Genomic DNA, 16,012 nt, shown 5'->3' on the forward strand with positions numbered 1-16,012 from the left:
AACCTGTCAGCACAGGCAGCAGTGAGGTGGTGACTCAGCAGAGGCACTGTGTGTCTTTGCAGTCTGCTGCAGCACTGCTCACTCGCAACCTTCCTGGAGGCAAATCTTGTCTTTGACATTGAATGTGTCCACAGTTCCTGCTCATCCTTATTTTGATGGAAGGGAGGACATCTCCTCCTCTGAACCTGAAATCATGGAGCTGCCCTACAGAAGCTAATAACCCAAGGAACAGAGGCTCTGTGTGATCTGAGGATTATTTGAGGCTTAACCTGAGAAGGCGGCTAGCAATTTTGTAAAGCAACTCATTAAGAACCAGACCTTCACCTAAACTGCAGTGTTAAAACTATTTTAAAATAGCATAATTTCACTGCATTCGTGCCACACTGCATTCTGTACAACCCCAACATGACAGCTGACATGCACAAAAATCCAACATACTTGCTACATATGCTGGGATTATATAGAATAAGATTAAATTATCTGGTGTTCAGAAATAAGATGTCTACTTTTAAAGGAGTTATATTGAATGGTACAAAAGTACATCAACGTGGCAATCATGTATTAAGATACCTATTTTTTTGTCTTCGTTCTTCAAACTGCTTTTTTAATGACAAGAATTTAAATGGCTCCCTCTTGTGGCAAGAAAAATGCAGTATCATGCTCTTTGGCAAAAACTAGTCCTTGAACAGAAAATAGAATTTATATATATTTATACTGCATAGTCTAGTCATCAGTATGTTGTGGTGACTGATGAGGAGACTGCACATACCTATCCTTTGTTGCTTAGGTACTCTTGAAACTACCCAAAAAAAGTACCTAAGCATCACTTAAACTGTTACCTTTCAGTTGCATATCCTGAAGGGTAGGGAAAAATAGATTGTGAACCATATGTATTGCACTCCATCTAACTTGCTAATGCAGACTAGACTATATTGTGTCTCACAGAGATCTCTGTCCTTAAATATAAATCTCTGGAACATCTCAGCACAGAATACCTGGATAGCATAGCTTAATTTATTCCTGATGTTTTTCACAGGTGAGCAAATCTGAACCTTGTAAGGGGTGGGAGGAAAGCAATCAACTCTGCAGGAAAGCGATGAGCATAAATGAGTCAGTGAATGGCAGTGAGGAAGCATAAACTGGATTTCAACAACCCTGCAAGTCTTCCTTCCAGTTATCTACTAGCTGATAAAGCTTTTGCTTAGGCTTTTAACTCATGAAGGCTTTCTTCACAATAATTAATAGCTATAAAACTCTGAAATTCAGAACTGAGATTTTTGTCATAGCATGGGGCATACTTTGGCTATTAAGCAATAACCTTGGAAATGGACATAGGAAAGGAAAAATCCTTATAAGACACACTAATGTCTGGGTGACCTCAAGAGGCAAATTAAATGTATGCACAGGAAGTATCTACCACAGCTTTTGAGAAAGCAGGTCTGAAAAGCTTTGTTTCAAGACAACAGACTGCAGTTCTGTGGTTTGTCACAAAATCTGTTACTGCATAGTTATGACTTTAAAAAAAAAACCTAGGCTCACTGCAGAGTAGGACTAATCATATAGATGACTTCAGAGCTTGATAAAGCTACTTTGCAGATTAATCTCTTGACATAATCTCCATTTATGCTGATTCAGAATTCTGATGGTACAGACACAGGAGGCTATGCTTACTAGTTCGAAGGAGGGGGCTTTAAAATACCAGATTGTAAACTCTGCTTCAGTCACTTATCCTTCTTTGTAAAAAGTCTACCATGTTACAGCCTTGCAGGTTGTTAACAGAATGAATGACAATATGACTACCAATATCAAATTATATATGCTTTTCAAATCTAGGACTTGAGAAGTGAGAACAAATTATTTGGAGGTAGATAAACACAGATGGAGTTACCACTTGTTCACAGAAAGGAAAAAATTACTATGGTGCACTGAATAATCATTCAGTATCTTACAGTTTCTTTTTTTAAGAGCTTGTATAGTGGCACCCCACAACCTATTTCCACACTTCAGAGAAGAACTGATGACAATAGACTTAACTGAAGAGTAACTGAAAGGGTTTATCAAACCTAAAGTGTGTACTTAAGCTCAGAACTGCTGTTCTGAAAACATCTTATCAGCTGCCACCTGGGACTAGATACATCTAACCTCAAAAATACCCCTTTTATCTATTCAGCCACGTAGAGTTAGTTTTCTGAACATAACCACCATCATGATCTTAATGGAACCAAGCTAGCTGCCTCATATTTCAAGCCTGATGGGATAGGATGAGGCAACTGGGCATTTCATTACCTGTTTCTCTTGAGGTACTCACTCCAAAATTGTTTGGATGATACCTATAAAAGGATTATGAGTTGCACTATATACACATATATATACACACACACAAATATTTTTAAAAGCCCACTTTATCTTAAATATGGCCAAACACTGCTACTCTTAACCAATAATCTATTGGCTGGGGTACCTGCCTGGAAAGTGTGAGAGACCAAGTTCCTCAGATGGAGAGGATTTAGTATCTTCCCTCCTGAATTCTGTGTCTTTCTCTCCTGGAGTATCATCAAACTGCAGGCTATTCTAGAAGAGAGGTGCTCTTGGAGACTTTAATAGCTTGTGTGGAGAAAAGAATAAAAAAAATCAACTATCAATAAAGCTCACAAGAGCTGTATCTTCAGTGAAGTGGTAAAGGCCCTTCAAGTTAGGCTTTTGAGACCTAGCACTAATATTAACAATAAGCCAATGCAGGAGTATTTTTCTGGTTAACTTGCATTTTTTCCAGCATAGCTTTGCCTTGTGAGATATTGCCATACCTAAAATGGGGCCACACAAGTTTATTTCACGCTTCCATTACTTTTCTCTCAATGCTATAATGCAAAATATTTTAAGTGGCAAAGGTCAATCTCTTAAGTTTTCAAAGTTTTCCACCCTTAAAAAGGTTGTTTTCTTCTTGACCCAAAATAAAGGTAGCAGCTTTCATACTGACTTCATTTACTTGTTTTGTAACAGAAGACTAATGTGGCAGGAATGCACACTTGAGACTCTAGGCTAAGTCGTGAGGCATGCTTGGGCTATCCTTCCCATGCCACTTTTGCATTCACCTTAGTAAAACTGTAATTGTGGAACTGAAAATGGTTATGTGAAGCGTTTCTTTCAGTAAACACTGAGAGAACAGGAGGGCATGATAAGCATCTGCAAAGATATAGGTTTGGAGGTGAGGTTAATTCCTTAATTAACCTCACCTTGCAATAGGAAAAAAGCTTATCCTGAAATAGTAATGGGTGACAGAACTTAGCATTTGTTAGCTTTAATACTGAAATGGGAAATATTGGTGCCTTTGGTGTCACTGAATCAATTTGCTCCATGACATTGGAATTCAGGTAAGCTAAGCTAGGGTATATAACGGATACTTGTGATGGGGGTGGGGGAGGTACGCCTTTATTCTAAAGTCACCTAGAACATGTTCCACCAAGCTACTGAGGAAAATGTCATTCCTTCGGATGCCATTTTGTCTCACCTCCACTATGGTTAAGGTTTGGTATACTAGAAATTATGGAGTGAGACTAGTATTAGAAAGCATTTCCCAAAGAAACCTCAGGGCAGTATTCTTCACACTTTTCAGGAAAAAAATTAGGTTTGTGGTTTCTTAGTGAGCTTTTGTACCTCATTTCTGCTTAACCTCACGTGATGAAACATAATCCAACCCTTAAACAAGGTTTGGATTTGAAATTGAATATTCCTTCCTTATGTGTGCAGGATTTTAGTAAGCAAACAATTTAATATGTATGTTGATTTAAACAACAATTTTTCTAGCTGAAGGAGGAGACTTTGTCACTGATTGTCCTGCATCTACATGACATCAACCCACGGTTTCTATGAAGTGCCTAGCTGTTTTTACATACAGGAAATAACATCATCAGTCAGGATCATGTTTCCTGTGACGTTGCGTGTAACTCTTAATAGTGAATGCTGTAGACAGACTTAAAATTATCAAGCTTTTGTGTTAGTCGCATAACTGTCAATGTCATAGGTGGTTGAAAGGCACTGCAGCTTATTCCTAGACCTAAGCCAATAATCTATACTACAGCAAATACAACTTTAATGGATTGCAAGATAAAAAACCCCACTGAATTTATGCCATATATGCATTTTTGCTGAACACACACTGCATGCCAGAAAGAATTCCTGTAGCTAAACTACATTATGCTTCTTTAAACAAACCCACTGCAATCTGACTTACTGAAACAAAAAAGCAAAGGTTTATATATAGCCAGCTTCCCACCACCTCCTTCTGTGCTGCTGGTTTTCTAGGCCTTTTTCTATGCAAAGCATTTCAGCAATATACTTAAATGAGTGGATGTTGCATAATATGATTATGTGCTTTTCTAAACTGAGGAATGTGTCCCACTTGCTGCATGTTACACACTGCTGCCTTGATTTTTTCATTGGAAGAGAAATTATGTGATGACACTTTTATATTCCTGGCAGCTGTCAAATGCTAAAGCACAGGCTTAGCGGATTGGGGTGTTTTTTTTTCCCCTTCTGTGTACTGAAAGCTAGTATCGCTTCCTCTCTTTTATGCCTTTAGCTCTGAAGGGAAAGATTACATTTGATTCGGGTAATCTTTTTTTTTTTTTGTCTGTCTCATCCCAATATACTACCCTAACTTGTACTACAGGAATTTGCACGTATGTGTAATTAGGGTAAAAAAAAAAAAAAAAAATCAGCCTCGAACGTGTATATAGGCAGTCCTGAGGTGAGCTAGCCTACCAGTGAGGAAACATGGCTGTAAGCTTCCCATCTTGATCTCTAGCACCCAGCTCCAGCCATAGACACGTTCGCAATCGAGGTAACTGCGTCCGTTCTTTTCCCACCTCGTTCCCCCCTCAGAGGCCGTGATGCTTGCTCTAGCCCGGGGTTCGCACAGCCTACAGGGTACCGCTGTGCCCCCTCTAATCCTCCTTCTCCTGCCAGCCAGCTCCGGAACAGGCTGGCTCCGGAGCTGATGCGTAGATGTGAAACTGCGTATCGCCCTCGTGAAAGCGCTTATTCACCTTGCAGCAAGGTGTCTGCGCGGGAAGGCAAGGCGCTGTGCCCCTCCGCCGCCGTCTCCTCGGGCTGGGGCTCCGTCCCCTCAGCGGGCGGGGGCTGGCGGCGGTCGCCCGAGCCGGCCCCCTGCGAGGCCCCCCCCTTTCTCCCCGAGACAGCCGCTAACCTGCTCCCTCCCGGCCTTCTCAGGGGCGGCGACTCCCAGCCCCTCCAGGGAGATCCCCCCCGCAGGCGGGCACACCGATTCCCCTCCGCGGCCGTTAAACGCCCGCCACCGGCGGGTGCGCCCGGGGGTGGGCGTAGCCCGTCGCACGCGCGCCGCCGCCTGCGCACGCGCGGAGGCGCAGAGCACGACCTCGGAAGCGGCGGGGAGGGCGGGTGCGATGCGGCCGGCGGGAGCATGACAGGTGGCGGGAAGCGGAGGCCGCGCGGGGCGGCGGGCTCGGCCGGCGAGCAGGTGGCCGTTAGCGGGCGCGCGCGGGGCGGGGGGGAGCTTGAGGGGGTCTCCGCGCCTGAGGGGGCTGAGCCGGGCAGCGGGCCCCGGCCCTGCGGGGCCGGCAGCCGCGGTCTGAGGCACCCCCGGGCCGGGGGGCGAGCTCCGAGGGCCGCGGTCGTGGGGCTGTAGGCCTGCATCGGCGCGGATGCTTTGTCGTAGCGCCAGGCCTCTGTCTCCTTGCCCCTCCTTCTGGTTTGCTCCGTAGCTTTGAGGAGAGCCCCAGGGCCCCTCGTTCTCCGACACGGGAGCCTCTCCTCTCTCCCCGGGCTTCTCCCGAGTGACCGCCACGTTTCAGGTGTGCTGGAAACAGCAGCCGCCGCAGCCTCTTCATCTGCTCGGGGTGTCTGCGGCTCGGAACGGGTACTCCTGGTATAGTTAAGTACCTGATGGCGGCCCATTTAAGAGGTGAAATGTCTGCCTCGTACTGTCCTAACGAGAAAAGAAACCTTACTTGTTTAAAAATTTCTATTGTTTATTCGTTAAAACAGGGGGGTAATGATTCCTACCAATTTTTGGAGCCTTATGTGGTAATGAGGTAGTTGAGGTTACCGCTTTAGTGGTGTGCATGCTTGAATGGATCATTTCCTAGCCTCCTTCGGTTCATGTTACATCATTTTTTAAAAAAAGTTAAACTTTAAGCTACTTTTAAAATGCTGTGCTGCAAACTGCACCAGTTCGGATAGTAGAGACTTAGAGGTTTTTTGTTGTCATTTAACCAGACATGACAAAATAGTATCCCTACTTCCAACTGTCTGTAAAACACACGAGTTTCTTGGATGCAAGGTGCTTCGAAATGGTCATTTTAAAATAATGTAGAACTTAGATTAAACTTTGGGATTGCTTAATTTTGCTTGATTAACTAATAAAAGTGCTTCTGTTGGTTATATTGACCATTAATATCAAAGTAGCACTTCGCTATTTCATACATGTTTAGCACAGGTCTCAGATAATGCACTTTTAAGGGATTCTATCCAAAATAGATGTTCTAATCACTATATATGTTGGTTTAAGTAACAAGCATGACTTAATGGTCTTAATCATTGTTCCTTCATTAATACAGAAGCTTTGTAAAACCCTTCAGTAGAACTGACAGAAACCAACTAAATGAACTTTGGGGTCTTTTTTATCTGCAGTGTGAAAAAAATGGAGATGTCAAGAAGAGAAGGTCAGATCAGGCAGATATCCCTGATAGTCTTTCTCAAGAAGCAGAAACGTGCTATCGGCTTAGACTGCCTGAAGACTTCTATCAGTTTTGGAAGTTTTGTGAGGAACTAGATCCTGAGAAACCAAGTGGTGGGTTTTTAAATATTTTTGCCTTTTCTAACTTTCTTTCTCAAAACCAGCCTGAAGGCAGGCAATCTGGAGGTAGTCAGATGCATTCTAATGCTGCTTCAGTTTTCAGTTAAGATGCAGGATGCTTACGTGAGTGTAAACAGGAATACTGGAGATAATCACAAAGATGTTGGTACACTTCAAGCTTTCTAAAATATAATTACTTAAATCATGTAATACAAAGGGACTAAATGTTGTCTAAATCTACCTTTCTTGCAAGTACGTTTAAAATGTTTAGTATGGAACTGAAGTTTCTTCTTATCAATCCAGGTTTCAACTTCCCCAAATTTATTATATAACAGAATGTGGCATCCCTGGGTGCTCTAAAAATGACAGTTTCTTTTAGAATCATAGAATGGTTTGGGTTGGAAGGGACCGTTAAAGGTCATCTAGTCCAATCCCCCTGCCATGAGCAGGGATGTTTTCAACTAGATCAGGTTGCTCAGAGCCCTGTCCAACCTGGCCTTGAATGTTTCCAGGGATGGGGCATCCACAGCTTCTCTGGGCAACCTGTTCCAGTGTTTCACCACCCTCATTGTGAAAAATTGCTTCTTTATATCTAGTCTGAGCCTGCCCTCTTTTAGTTTAAAACCATTACCCCTTGTCCTATCGCAACAGGCCCTACTAAAAAGTCTGTCCCCATCTTTCTTACAAGCCCCCTTTAGGTACTAAAAGACTACAGTAAGATCTCCCCGGAGCCTTCTCCAGGCTGAACAACCCCAACCCTCTCAGCCTTTCCTCATAGGAGGGATGTTCCATCCCTCTGATCATTTTTGTGGCCCTCCTCTGGACTCGCTCCAACACGGCCATGTCTTTCCTGTGCTGAGGACTCCAGAGCTGGACGCAGTACTCCAGGTGGGGTCTCAGCAGAGCAGAGGGGCAGAATCACCTCTCTCAACCTTCTGGCCACGCTTCTTTTGATGCAGCCCAGGATACGGTTGGCCTTCTGGACTGTGAGCGCACACTGCTGGCTCACGCCCAGCTTTTCATCCACCAGTACCCCCAAGTCCTTCTCTGCAGGGCTGCTCTCAGTCCCTTCATCCCCTGGCCTGTATAGATACCAGGGGTTGCCCTGACCCAGGTGCAGGACCTTGTACTTGGCCTTGTTGAACCTCATGAGGTTCACGTGGGCCCACTTCCTGAGCTTGTCCAGGTCCCGCTGGATGGCATCCTGTCCCTCAGGCATGTCAACTGCACCACACAGCTTGGTGTCATCTGCAAACTTGCTGAGGGTGCAGTCGATCCCACCGTCTATGTCATTGATGAAGATATTAAACAGTACTGGTCCCAGTACGGATCCCTGAGGGACACCACTTGTCACCAGTCTCCATCTGGACATTGAACCGTTGACCACTACTTCTTATGAGAAGTGTAATAACCTAACTCTTGAATGAAAGCTCTCTGAATAAAAGAATGTCTCAGCTTTCCTTGTCTGGTAAACAGAGTGTTTTACTCTTTGGATTTATGGAAGCTTTTGATACCTGGGTGACACAGGAACTTCTTGGTTTAGATATGCACCCACCAGAAAGTAAACCAGTTCATGCTTTGCTTTTCAGATGCCCTTGTGTCAAGTGTTGGACTTACACTGGTTGGACCATATGATATTCTCGCTGGAAAACACAAAAAAGCAAAATCAACAGATCTGGACTTCAATCTTCATTGGAGGTTCTTTTATGATCCCCCAGAATTCCAGACTATACTTGTCGGGGATAGCAAAACACAGTATCACATGGGATATTTCAGGTATTTTATTTAATAATGCTCTTGCTGGACTATAATTCTGTGTAGCTTTTTCTCTTCTTTTTTCCACAAGACAGGATTTGAGAATTGTGCGCTATCACCAAACAATCTTTCTCTCCTGTAATAGGATATTAACACATGGGTTGATATCTTTTATTAAAAAAGATCACAGATATTGGAGTTGAAGACTAGATTTAAATATTTATTAAACTACCTCCCCCAACCCTCCAGAGCACCTTCACTTACTAATCTTTAATTTTTGCCATGATACTTAGAAGAAAAAGTCAAGCCTTATGAAATAAAGGGAAGGTATATTCTCTCTGCATGTATTGATACAAGCTCCTTTCAAAGCCACGCTGTAAGATTTTAGAGCTTCAGATCTAAGGGCATTCTGTGTTAGGTTTCTGAAGGAGATGGCAGCATGGTGAGGAGGCAAATTCATTTTACTTTGAAATAGGAGAAATGGACACAACTTGACTATTTGTGTGTACTTTTTCATAAATAGGGATGTGCCAGATGAGCTTCCAGTGTGGGTTGGTGCAAATGAAGCTAAGAAGGGCTGTGTGATTTCACAAGTTGGTGATAATGTCTTTGCTGCAGTCAAGTAAGGTTCATATTTACTTTTATTTATATAGAGTAGAAGAGGAACTATTAATCGGGAGATGTGATGTGGAATAATGCAGATAACTTACTGTGTATCTTTCTTTCTCAAGAAACCTTTACTTATTTTCTGCTCCTGCTAGCAAGTTTTAAGGTACTCTCAAAAGCCTTAATAGGCTTCTTGACAGTGTTTTCCTTTTACAAGTAAAATAGATGAGTGTTAATTATCTCATTCTTTAAAGATATTGGCAGGGACAGGCTCTATGGGGGGAAAAAAAATGCCCACTGGGTGCTTTAAAATACTTCATAAGTAAAGAATAAGTAAAGAAAGAGCATCTCAAACAGTGGTGAAGGAAATCCGAATATCGTACTAAATGAGTAGCAACCAGCTCTTCTTCTTGCCTGCATAAAAATACATTATTTTTGTATATAATGAGTAACTACAAGAAGCACCATTTCTGACCTGGGGCAGGATAACATTTATATGGATGTGTAATTCAGTATGATTCATGAAGCTTTACATGGTCCCGCATCATGAATGTAAACAACAGATTTCATCACCTGTCAGTTAGAAACGGAAAGCTCTCTAAGGACAGACGCGTGTCAGTAAGTGAAAGCATACTGAAGAATAGCTTCTGCAAAAGAGCCCTTGTGTAGTGCAGAGTTAAACGAGGACATTTGTTTTGAAAGCACCATGATGAAACTCATAAATATGTATTTATGTGCGTGACTTGGATGATAAATAGTGTATACAGCACTGAAGCAGCAAACTGAATTCTTAAGGTAGAAAGATGAACAGCTACTGAGTCCGGGAGAATCTTCAGCACGTGCAGATTGGATAAACTATATTGTAATGCAAATACAGATAGGAAATGCCAAAGTACTATCTGTGCTAAACTTTTTTTCTCTCTTGTTGTTAAGAGGCTTGCATTCCCAAGTCTATGTGTATAAATAAACCCATGACTGTTAATCTTCACTATAAGATTTAGAGGTTTAGTGATTAGAAGGCTATTCGTTTGTTTGTTTTCTGTTAAGCTCTTTTAAGACATGTTTCTTCTGTTTGCAGATTATTTTTGTCAAAAAAACTCAAGGAAGTGACTGATAAAAAGAAAAATGCTGTTTTGAAAGACATAGATGAAAAACTAACAAGAACAGCAAAAGAACTGGGTTTTTCACTGGAACAAAAAACCATGAAGATGAAACAGAGAGATAAGAAAGTATGCCTTTCCTGATCCACTGGAGAGAACTAAGTTCTGTTAAACTTTTTTCATTTACTTGCCTGTTTCTTTTATTTTTTTAATTATCGTCCCTCTAGTCAGTAAGGATGCTTCATTTAGGAATTTCCAGAGCTAATCAGCTCTCTATAAAACTTCAGGAGAGGGAAGATTAATACAAGTATATTCCAAATAATAGGATTAAATCAAAACACTTTACTCTTGTAAACCATAGCTTGGCATTCAATTAAAGAAAAAAAACGGTAAGGGGAATAGTCTAGAAACTAAAACAAATGGGGAGCATGGAGAAAACTGCTTCAAAGTGAAGATTCATGTAAACAGTTGGGTTGGATCTATTGGAAACAGGACCATTAAGGATGATATGGATTAGTAACAGGTTTTTCACATACCTATCAGAAATAATTACGGTAGGAGGTGACTAAACAAATGTAGTACAGTGCTACACAAGTGACTACAAGGATTCCTGGATTTCAGACCTTGACTAAAATGGAGTTTCCAGTTACTTTAAATTTCAATACTTAAAAGTAACTGCTATATAATTTGAAACTAAGTTGATGTCCTGGAGCCTGGACACTATATTAGGTTTGACCACCGGCAGTCAGGTGTTAATGTTGTTTAGTGAGGTGGGTGGCGTTATGTCACAGTATTGACTTACAGTGCTATATTCAATTTCCTGTCTCTTTATTTAGGTGGTGACCAAAGCATTTCATGGAGCAGGCCTAGTTGTTCCTGTAGACAAAAATGATGTCGGATACAGAGAACTTCCCGAAACAAATGGTAAATATCTTACTATATTCTGCTTTATTTAAGTAAACAACCTTCAGTCACACAGCTACTCTGCAAAAACCAAACTGCATTCATATTTCCTAATTCTTCCACTTGAAGAATATCGAGTGGTGGGAGTAAAAGGCCGAAGTCTTAACCATCACACTTGAGCTGAAAGTATTTTCTTTAAATGAACCAGATGAGAGTCAATGAAACGTGCTAAATCTGAAATAGTAATTCCTGAAGTAGTAGTTTAGACGACCTTCTCTTTTGTATTGGCACAGCCATGAAGGAAGTAGGTCCAAAAAACTGATCTATATTCAGGGATTTGTGGGTTTATTTCTTATCCCCCCTCTTCTCCCAGTGTGGTTCTAACCAGAATCAGTTCCTTGATGCAAGTTCACCACACAAATGCTTGTCTCTTGTGGTGGGTTGACCCTGGCTGGATGCCAGGTGCCCACCAAAGCTGCTCTATCACTCCCCCTCCTCAACTGGACAGGGGAGAGAAAATAAAACGAAAGGCTCGTGGGTCAAGATAAGGACAGGGAGATCATTCACCAGTTACCGTCACGGGCAAAACAGACTCAACTTGGGGAAAAATTAGTTTAGTTTATTACTAGTCAAATCAGAGCAGGATAATGAGAAATAAAACCAAATCTTAAAAACACCTTCCCCCCACCCCTCCCTTCTTCCCAGGCTTAACTTCACTCCCGATTTTTCTCTACCTCCTCCCTGCCTGAGCGGCGCAGGGGGATGGGGAATGGGGGTTGTAGTCAGTTCATCACACGTTGTTTCTGCTGCTCCTTCCTCCTCAGGGGGAGGACTCCTCACACTCTTGCCCTGCTCCAGCGTGGGGTCCCTCCCACGGGAGACAGTCCTCCACGAAATTCTCCAACGTGGGTCCTTCCCACGGGCTACAATTCTTCACGAACTGCTCCAGCGTGGGTCCCCCACGGTCCCCCCCCCCCCCACGGGGTCACAAGTCCTGCCAGCAAACCCGCTCCAGCGTGGACTTCTCTCTCCACGGGGCCACAGGTCCTGCCAGGAGCCTGCTCCAGCATGGGCTTCCCACGGGGTCACAGCCTCCTTTGGGCACATCCACCTGCTCCAGTGTGGGGTCCTCCACGGGCTGCAGGTGGATATCTACTCCACCGTGGACCTCCATGGGCTGCAGGGGGACAGCCTGCCTCACCATGGTCTCCACCAGCGGCTGCAGGGGAATCTCTGCTCTGGTGCCTGGAGCACCTCCTCCCCCTCCTTCTTCCCTGACCTTGGTGTCTGCAGAGTTGTTTCTCTCACACATTCTCACTCCTCTCTCTGGCTGCAGCTGCAACTCCCCTGTAACTTCTTTTCCCTTTCTTAAATATGTTATCATCCCAGAGGCGCTACCACCGTCGCTGATGGGCTCGGCCTTGGCCAGCGGCAGGTCTATCTTGGAGCCGCCTGGCATTGGCTCTATCGGACATAGGGGAAGCTTCTAGCAGCTTCTCACAGAAGCCACCCCTGTAGCCCCCCCGCTACCAAAACCTTGCCATGCAAACCCAGTACATCTCTATATGGGGAACTGAGACGGATGGGCATGGGGCAGGAATGAGTAGCAAAGGAAAGGGGGAAGCTTTTTCACCGGCAGCTCAGGGTGTGCCCACTTAGTCTTCATGTAAGCGTGACACACACGTATATTTTTGCCACAAACTACTTCTGTGCAACATTAAATTTCTTTATTTAAACATCTAAATATTTCTGCTTTTGTTTTTTGCAGCTAATCTTAAAAAAATTTGTAAGGCCATTGTTGAGGCTCCTACTGATGATGAGAGACTGAAGGCCTTTGCACCCATTCAAGAAATGCTGACCTTTGTTCAGTTTGCTAATGACGAATGTGACTATGGAATGGGATATGAACTGGGTATGGACCTGTTTTGCTATGGATCACATGTGAGTACTACAGCAATTATGCTTCACAAAATTATGCATTATTTTACGCATGGACTGGGAGTTGTTATGTGTTGTAGATCTTTATTCCCAACTCTATTGTGTAATTATCTCTAGGAATCATGAAAGTCTACAAGAATATTCTTAATTCATGAAGACTGTTAAAAAGTCACACGACATCATTTTGTGTTGAATTTAAAATTGCTTGTACGAAAGCACAATCCTGCAATCCAGAAGCATTTAAACAGCATTTAACTGTTGTGATTTGATGTGCATAAGACAATGAGTTGTCATTAGACTCCTAAAAATGCAGAATGTCTGATCCAGACACAGTGACTAGCTATAGCCCCCTATCCCCAGCTACTTGTATGGGCGCAAGTGCTCATGTTCAACGGGATCAAGAACCAGACTGATGTTAGTAGTTAGCCCAGCTGAAAAAATTTGAACCTAGGTCAGTTGCCTAGCTACCCCGCCTGTATAGCTGCATAAAAGGCCTCCCACCGGGTGTCTCTTTCTGGCTCTGTGTTAACAATGAGTATCACAAGTAAGCTGATTGACTTACTAGCTAATCACACGTAAAGATTCTACTTTACACTTTTTGTTCTGTATTAGCCACTGCCCCGCTGATGGAAAGGGTCATGTCTGTAATAAATCTGTGGGTAGGAAATAACACATAAAGAACCTTCAACATCAATGTAATATTGAATGGACGGTCATAGAAACACCCATGCAAAATAGCTTCTTTTAGTAAAGAACAGTATTCACTAAGGGGTGCTCCTAAGCATCATGTAGAAAGACAAAAATCTTGCAATACTAAATGTAGGCCCAGAAGAGTTGTGCTAAACGCTAGTTAAAATATTTAGCCACTGAAATGAAGGAAAACTCACTGCCCTTTCCATACACTGTTAAATTACTAATGTGTTTCTTGGATTTCCTGCCCTGCTCTCCAAAGTTCCCTACAGCATCTGAGAATGTGTTATATTTTCCTCTGATATCCTGCTTATTTAGGACCCTTCCTTCAGTGATGCTGCTGCTGCAGCTGCTTGATTCCTTCCTACATCTGGAAGGGCAGTGAAGGAAACAGTTACTTCCAGTTGGCTGAGTAGGTGGAGGCAAAGCCCCGTCTTCCATGCTTTGTGCTTCTCAGCACAGGAGATTAACCACTGACAAACTCCCGCAATGACAAATTATGTCTTTACAGTACTGTGACGTGTCCTGATATGTATCTTATGCAGCAATTTGAAACAGCTGTAATTTTGCAGCTATTTTCTAAAAATAGAAACCTTACTTCATTTCCTAGTTTAGTAAGCAGAAAGGAGAAACAGTGGCTTCACACATAAATAACACCAGGGCTTGGTCCCAGCGGTTTTACCTGTCTGTAGGTACCTAGAGCTGGTTTCTGGTTCTGACGAGAGCCTGGCTGTCCCCTTGCTTACAGAGCCAGAAGAAACACTGACACTTTATCTGTAGTCCAAGACAGGGAAAAGGACTTAAACCTTTTCCCCTTCATAGGAGAGGTATAATGGGCTTATGTGCACAGTAACAGTCACAAATGCTAAATATGCGCTGACTTGTATACATTTGAAGCACTTAAATGGTTACTATAAGTACCATCGTAAATCCCCTTGAGCTGCGGAGTGTGACAGGACATGGGACTTCAACCGCAGGCTGGATCTCTGCATGCTGTGACAATAGTTACTGTCTCTTGCACTGCTAAAAATAGACTTCCATCTCTCACTGCGGCAGTTGAGGTAACCCAGCCTGACCTTGCTGTGGCTGTCAAGGTGTGGCACGCGTTGAAGCAAGCAGTTTGGGTGGGGCAAAGCCCGGAGGGCAGGCTGCTCTCGCTGTTCGGACAAAGCCCCTGACCCCCCAGGGCTGCTCTTGTTTTCCCTCTCGCCTGCAGTACTTCCACAAGACGGTGGGCCAGCTGCTGCCTCTGGCTTACACCCTGCTGAAGAGGAACCTCTTCGCCGAGATCATCCAGTCGCACTTGGCCAACCGGCGGGAGGAGAAGGTGGACCAGCTCGCGCCCTGAGCCGGGCCCGGGGCCCGCGAGGGCGGGCTGCAGCAGGGCAGGACGTCCTTGCGTTCTCGGGCGTGGGGTTTTTCCTTGTCTTTTTCTGTCTCTGTCTGTGTTTGTGCCTTTTTTTTTTTTTTTTTTTTTTTTTTTTTTTTTTTTTTTTTTTTGCACTGCGTGGCGGTGTCCCCTGCGGTCAGTAAAGCTTTTCCAAGGAAGGAGCTGCCTCCCCGTCCTACCTGCCCGCGCCGAACCCTCCGCCGGCGGGGAGGGGTGGGTGTGTGCCCGCTGCGCATGCGTCGAGGCTGCGGCGGGGGGAGTCACGTGCCGCTGCGGCGGAAGCCGGCGCGCGCGTGACGCTGGGAGAGGGGCTGGGCCTGGCTGCCCCGAGGCCACGCCCTCAGCGGGGTAGCCGCCCCACCGGCAGAGGGCCGGGTCTGCACGCGGGGCCTAACGGCCGCCCAGCGCTCGGCCCCGCCGGCCGCGGCCTGAACCGGCGGCGGCGGCGGCGGCGGCGGCAGCAGCAGATTCCGCCGCCCGCCGCCGTCCTCCGAAGCGCTGGAACTCGCGAAGGAGAGCAGGGGCTTTCGGGCGTGCGCTCTGAAACACGGCTGGGAGTAGCGCGGCTGGTGGCCTCCCGTCAGCGCTGGAGTCATCGGTCAGCGCCAGGTGACCGAGCTTCCCCTGCTGCCGGTACTTGCTGCCTCCGCCTGCGGCTTCAGCACAGGCAAGCTGAAGCACAGTGTTGTCCCGTCTGTACTCTTCTCTGTTGCTCAGCCTGAAGCTAAACCTAGAGCAGCTGGTGTTACTACACTACTTACTGTAACGAAGCACAACAAGGGCGGGCTGTTATTT

The 16,012-nt window shown here is 44.5% G+C and overlaps 1 protein-coding gene across 1 annotated transcript; it reads left to right on the top strand.

The window, feature by feature from the left end:
- The first annotated feature begins 5,425 nt into the window (after positions 1 to 5,425).
- LOC127015830 (histone PARylation factor 1) lies at positions 5,426 to 15,278 on the top strand. Its single transcript, XM_050896014.1, has 8 exons — positions 5,426 to 5,497; positions 6,670 to 6,829; positions 8,425 to 8,611; positions 9,114 to 9,212; positions 10,275 to 10,425; positions 11,133 to 11,220; positions 12,968 to 13,140; positions 15,044 to 15,278. The coding sequence occupies exons 1-8, from the start codon at positions 5,441 to 5,443 to the stop codon at positions 15,173 to 15,175; spliced, it is 1,047 nt and encodes a 348-aa protein (XP_050751971.1). The 5' UTR covers positions 5,426 to 5,440; the 3' UTR covers positions 15,176 to 15,278.
- The last annotated feature ends 734 nt before the right edge of the window (positions 15,279 to 16,012 follow it).

The sequence above is a fragment of the Gymnogyps californianus genome, chromosome 4, assembly GCF_018139145.2.
Source record: "Gymnogyps californianus isolate 813 chromosome 4, ASM1813914v2, whole genome shotgun sequence".
NCBI classification, from domain to species: domain Eukaryota; kingdom Metazoa; phylum Chordata; class Aves; order Accipitriformes; family Cathartidae; genus Gymnogyps; species Gymnogyps californianus.